Below are 6665 nucleotides of genomic sequence, written 5' to 3' on the forward strand. Positions count from 1 at the left end.
TTTTTGAGAACAAGGGTATCAATCCAGTAGGAGGCTACGCGCGAGTCCCTCGCACCTGCCCAAAACAAATAAATCCTCGCAAGCAACGCAAATAGGGGTTGTCAATCCCTATAGGACCACTTACGAGAGTGAGATATGATAGATATGATAAGATAATATTTTTGTATTTTTATGATAAAGATGCAAAGTAAAATAAAGGCAAAGTAAATAGCAAAGTAAATAACTAAGTAGTAGGAGATTGATATGATAAAGATAGATCCGGGGGCCATTGGTTTCACTAGTGGCTTCTCTCAAGAGCATAAGTATTCTACGGTGGGTGAACAAACTATTGTTGAGCAACTGACATAATTGAGCATAGTTATGAGAATATCTAGGTATGATCATGTATATAGGCATCACGTCCGAGACAAGTAGACCGACTCCTGCCTGCATCTACTACTATTACTCCACTCATCGACCGCTATCCAGCATGCATCTAGAGTATTAAGTTAAAAATAGAGTAACGCCTCAAGCAAGATGACATGATGTAGAGGGATAGACTCATGCAATATGAAGAAAACCCATCTTGTTATCCTCGATGGTAACAATACAATACGTGCCTTGCTGCCCTTACTGTCACCGGGAAAGGACACCGCAAGATTGAACCCAAAGCTAAGCACTTCTCCCATTGCAAGAAAGATCAATCTAGTAGGCTAAACCAAACTGATAATTCGAAGAGACTTGCAAAGATAACCAATCATACATAAAAGAATTCAGAGAAGATTGAAATGTTATTCATAGATAGACTTGATCATAAACCCACAATTCATCGGTCTCAACAAACACACCGCAAAAAGAAGATTACATCGAATAGATCTCCACAAGAGAGGGGGAGAACATTGTATTGAGATCCAAAAAGAGAGAAGAAGCCATCTAGCTACTAACTATGGACCCGTAGGTCTGAGGTAAACTACTCACACTTCATCGGAAGGGCTATGGTGTTGATGTAGAAGCCCTCCGTGATCGATGCCCCCTCCGGCGGAGCTCCGGAACAGGTCCCAAGATGGGATCTCGTGAATACAGAAAGTTGCGGAGGTGGAATTAGTATTTTGGCTCTGTGTCTGATCGTTTGGGGGTACGTGGGTATATATAGGAGGAAGAATTACGTCGGTGGAGCAACAGGGGGCCCACGAGGGTGGAGGGCGCGCCTGGGGGGGGGGGGGTAGGCGCGCCCCCTACCTCGTGGCCTCCTGTTACATGTCTTGACGTAGGGTCCAAGTCTCCTGAGTTGTATTCGATGAGAAAATCACGTTCCCGAAGGTTTCATTCCGTTTGGACTCCGTTTGATATTCCTTTTCTTTGAAACCCTAAAACAAGCAAAAAACGGCAATTCTGGGCTGCCTCCGGTTAATAGGTTAGTCCCAAAAATAATATAAAAGTGGATAATAAAGCCCAATAATGTCCAAACAATAGATAATATAGCATGGTGCAATCAAAAATTATAGATACAGTTAAAGACGTATCATGTCTCGGTCGTGTATACATAGTTCCCGAACCCATAGGGTCCGCACGCTTAACGTTCGTTGATGATATCTCTACTCCTAATGTCTGAGTTGGTAGGATTGCGTCCACGGCTTTTTTTCGTCCCACCACTTTCGTCTGGTTTTTTTCGTCCCCTCACCCCCACACCCACCCACCCAACCCCACCCACGCACGTAGCCCAAAGAAACAGCGCCGCCTGAGTCCAGCGGGATCGCCCTGCTGCCAATCCCCAGACCCCGCCGGATCTCGCCACCTGATTCCATCTGGATCGCCACCGTCGTGCGATCTGCGCAGCCGTCGTGCCCCCCACAAACCTTCCCCACACCCACTTTTTTGGTCCCCCGCCACAGACGTAGGAGCTCCCGTCGGCACCGCTGGGGACGCAGGGTGGTTTCAACCCTAGGTATGCTATACGGTTTCAACCCCAGGTATGAACATGGGTTTTGTTTGTAAGGTCTTCGTGTACAAATTAGGGCGATCCTGATGGACTCATGTTCAATACCTGCTAAAAGATCTACGAGACTACTCATGTTTCTAGGGTATTCGTGTACAGATCTGCGCTTCAAACAAATGACTGAAGTTCTTTCTGACGCCCATATAGTTGCTTAACAGCAAGTTTTTTCCATGACTTCTCTGAGTTTTGTATATGCAGATGTATGTCAGACTGCAAATAGCTGCTATATAGTTTAGTACAGGTCACAGAAACAAACTACAAACAACCAAACATACCAACAAAGTTGTAGGCAAATCGCAATATGAGAGTTTGAGCACCTTGCAACCCAACCGTGCCTTCATGATTTCGCCCCCTTACCATTGCCAACATCATGAGTTTCTGTAAAATGTAACAAGCTGCCCTTATGTGTTGAAATCCTGTACAATAGCAAGCTGCCCTTGTGATCTTCGACGGCCTTCATCTGGCTGCAATCAGATGAACAGTTCATCTTAGCATATTGAATTTTTAACATGTAAATCAACATAGTCAGTTTACAAAAAATTGAAAGGTAGCAAAGTCTGTTGGACATGTCTTTTTATTTTGATATGTATAGCAAAACTCATAAATCTGTAACAAGCTGCCCTTATGGACTGAATTTCTGTACAATGGGAACGGGCCTTTAGTACTGTTGGTATTTCACGTGATCTGCTTGCAAAGTCAGTTTACATGTATTTGCGGGATACCTGAGTCTGTTGGACATGTCTTTTTTTTAATAGTTCCACACGGGGACTCCACACAGCAAGCCAACGGAACAGACGACCTCATCACATGTACCTCCAGGTATATGTTCACCTATAAATTGTGCTACACAAGTCAAACACCATCCCAGGAGACTGAATGTGTTGCAGGCCCGATGGAGGGGACAAATGTTGACGACTCTAACGAAGGGATCATACCCGTAGCCGATGATGTTGACAAAATTTACCCACGTAGTCCAGGTATAAGGCTGTGCAAATATACAGAGCTTAATTTTATCCTTTTTATGTGATTAAATCATACCTAATAGACTTGGGCACAACCAATTCTAATGTATCAAGCGTGTGACTTGTAGGAGTCCATATTACTCCCTCGGAACGGATGATATTTGAGACCGATGGTGATAGCACATATGATACACCAGGTATATATGTACCTCCATGTATATGTTCAGCTACATATTTTCTTATACATGTCAAACACCATCACAGGAGATGTTGCAGGCCCGATGGAGGGGACAAATGTTGACGACTCTAACAAAGGGGTTATACATGTAGCCGACGATGTTCACAAGATTTACCCAAGTAGTCCAGGTATTAAGGCTATGCATATATACAGAGCTTACATTTGTGCTTTTTATGTGATAAATCATACCTAACAGACTTGGGCAGAACCAATTCTAATGGATCAAGCGTGTGACTTGTAGGAGTCCATATTACTCCCTCGGCATGGATGATACTTGAACAGACCGATTGTGAAAGGACATATGTTCATCAACCTTCCCATCTGATTACGGGTAAGTATTATGTTGCTGAAAGGTTAACACCATGTGCCTACAACTTTGCCTTATTTCGGTCCAATATTTTGTTATGTTTACATGATACAGACAGCCACCCAATCTCATTCCTATATACTGTAGATTCATTGCCGGCTCTCAGTAATCTGACAAAAGAACTAGCTACACGCCCAAGACAAAAAGGAAATCCACAGATTGCCCAACCACAACAAGGAACAAAACATCTTCTCCTCGAGAGGAAAAGGCAGGGGGGAAAGGTAGGCAGAGCATCGAGATGAATCGATTCTTCCAGCCGACGAGCTAGCGAGCCAGCCAGTCCATTCGGAACAGAGCCGCACGCACCCGCAGAGGAAGCGCGGAGTGAGGGAGGGGGGGAGGGAGGTGGTAGCAGGAAGGGGGAGGCGTACCCGCACTTGTCGCAGAGCACGGCGAAGCCGCCGGATCGCAGCGGCCAGTCCTTCCTCCACTCGCCCACCCCGCCGCCGTCGGGGCGGGCGCGCCGCACACCGCGTTCATGCACCTCGCCGCCACCTCCGCGGGAGACGAGGGTGCGCGCACCTGATCGACGTCGGATGAGTGGAGGGGAAGGGATGAGAGGGGGCGGCGGTGGGAGATGAAGTCGCCGGTTGTGGGGGGGAGCGGAGGGAGTGGAGTGGGTGAGATCTAAGGACTGTGCGGGAATGGAGAGAGTGACGGAGACTGGTGCTGGTTGGTTTTTTTTTGAGTAATACTGTTTTTTAGGGGTTTTGAGTAATACTGTTTTTTCTTTATAACTTGGAGTAATACTGCTGGGTTGGGTGCTGGTTGGCCGTGCTGGTTAGCCAATTTGGGCCTTTGACGTTTTCTCTTCGAAGGAAAAATACACTAAAGTATATACATTGGATCATATGAATAAATGTTTTTTATACTTATTACATATATTCAGAGTATCACAAAAAAATCAAAATTTTGAGAAAAGAAACCGAATATACTTGGTTTATGTTGGATTGCTTGCATGTTTTTAAGTTTTGTCAGACAATTTTCCTTAGCCTATAAAAAATAATTAAAAATTATCAAAAGAATATATAAATAGATTAAAATGATTTAAGAAATTTTAGATGACATATTATTTATATATGAACATTATAGTTGGTTGTTTGCTCCGAAAGAAATGCAACATCTTTTTTGTAATAATATGAAAAATAGTTTTTCTTTTTACAAAATAAAACAGTTGTGTTTGTTTCACTCTTAATTTTATTATACTCCCTCCGACCGAAAATACTTGTCCTAGAAATGATTGTATCTAGACTTATTTTAGTTATAGATACATCCATTTTATCCATTTCTAGGACAAGTATTTCCGAACGGAGGGAGTATATTATATTGAGTCTTATTTCATGCAGTAGCAAATATCATTTATATTTCATCACAGATAAAAAGTGATGGGTTCCGACATACACATTGATCTAACGATGACAGGCCGGACTGAAACATGACGAGAAGAGGTATATAGCTAATCATTCTTTGTCTGTGCCTTATACATGATAACACAAAATGTTTATTTTTTACATATTATTATTTTTCAGAATATAGGAGACATAGATATGGATTTTGGAGATGCACAAAAAAAATGCATCAACAAGGGTTCCGAAGCGGTGACGCTGAAAGGGGCCGAAAATTCACCAAGTTTTTCACAACAAAATGATGTGGAGGCGGTGATATCTCATAAAAAACAGAAAAGGATGCCAATTTACATGTTATCGCACAAGGTATTCTTTTCAATGTTTTGGAACGAAGGTAGTATATAATATAGTAAAACATAGATATAATCTAAATGCGGAATTATAGGTGATAAATGCTTTACATGTATTGCATGCTGGCTCACAACTATCTACGAGATAGGGCGGGTGAAAAGTTACATATTATTAGCACGTTCGTTTCTGGCCAGATGAGAGAAGACGGAGAAAAAGACATAGACCCATCAAAATATCGTCACTTCTTACAACATGTTAATACTTATCTACAACAAGATATTGTTAGTATCGCCTCATTATCCATGCATATCATGATGTATTTTTTTAATTAATCCATGTGTATAATAATTTATTATTTTTATATCTAATTGTGACTACGACTTATATGATATTTACACCAGTTGTTCATGCCAATTAACATGCCTCGGACTCATTGGTATCTGGCAGTCGTCAATGCCAAAAAAACGTGAGATTATCAGAAGAGGACTCACTTGGTTCTCGGATCGAACGGAGTGAGCTTACTACTACGGTAACTATTGTTTTTTGGTCCTCTTAACATACGTTTTGTTTGCCTTAACCCCTATTATTTTCCATATATAAATTAGTTACGAGGACTTGAAAAGCATTTGAAACTTGGAGAACAGAGTCCAGAGTTTAACAGAGATCATAAGTGGCTCAATCTCAATGTTACAAAATGGAATGTCGTAGAATAGTTTCATGAGGCAATACAAACGGATCGGTAAACACTTGTCACAAATTGAAAAATATTGTGTTTGATACTCTCATGAACACAAAAAATATCATACAGTAGAAAATATTGATAGTAAAATGTCGTACTGTATCTATTAGTTGATGAAGCAGTTTTTATTATACTTGCTCAAACATTGTGCAAATGAAGGTAAAGACAACTTGTTTGACATTGTGAGACAATTTTTTAAGTGCATCAAGTAGTTCTCAATACTTTGTAATAGATTTTTAGTTGGATCATTACTTTATATGTATATATTGTTATTGTGCTATTTTGTTATCACCTTACATTACAAGTTAAGCGGACTTCAATTATTATGCAATTGTGACCCTGATATATTGTCTCTATCTGTGACTATTTCAAAAGCCCGTGGCAACGCACGGGCATTCTACTAGTAATTGTATATGAGTTACATGATTTGGTGACCGAATGTTGTTCGGAGTCCCGGATGAGATCACAGACATTACGAGGAGTCTCGAAATGGTCGAGAGGTAAAGATTGATATATAGGACGGTGGTTTTCGGACTACGGAAGAGTTTCGGAGTGCACCAGGTAGTCATCGGGTCACTAGAAGGGGTTCCGGACACCCCTGGTAAGTGCACTGTTCAAGATATATTCCGATATTTTGATAAATCTGCCGATTTATCGCTTACCGGTGTCTGATCGATAAGATAAATT

General features: G+C 41.6%; 1 protein-coding gene across 1 annotated transcript in view; it reads right to left on the reverse strand.

Moving 5' to 3' along the window:
* Positions 1–2082: 2082 nt before the first annotated feature.
* The window catches only part of LOC125519154, a 118714-nt gene continuing 114131 nt past the window's right edge, over positions 2083–6665 (reverse strand). The window contains exons 2-3 of the mRNA XM_048684038.1: positions 3914–4262; positions 2083–2439 (exon numbers count right to left, since the gene is read on the reverse strand). Coding sequence (XP_048539995.1) covers positions 2313–2439; positions 3914–4262 — 476 coding nt within the window. The 3' untranslated portion in view covers positions 2083–2312. The remainder of the gene's footprint in view (positions 2440–3913; positions 4263–6665) is intronic.

Source organism: Triticum urartu, chromosome 7 (genome assembly GCF_003073215.2).
Source record: "Triticum urartu cultivar G1812 chromosome 7, Tu2.1, whole genome shotgun sequence".
Classification (NCBI taxonomy): Eukaryota; Viridiplantae; Streptophyta; class Magnoliopsida; order Poales; family Poaceae; genus Triticum; species Triticum urartu.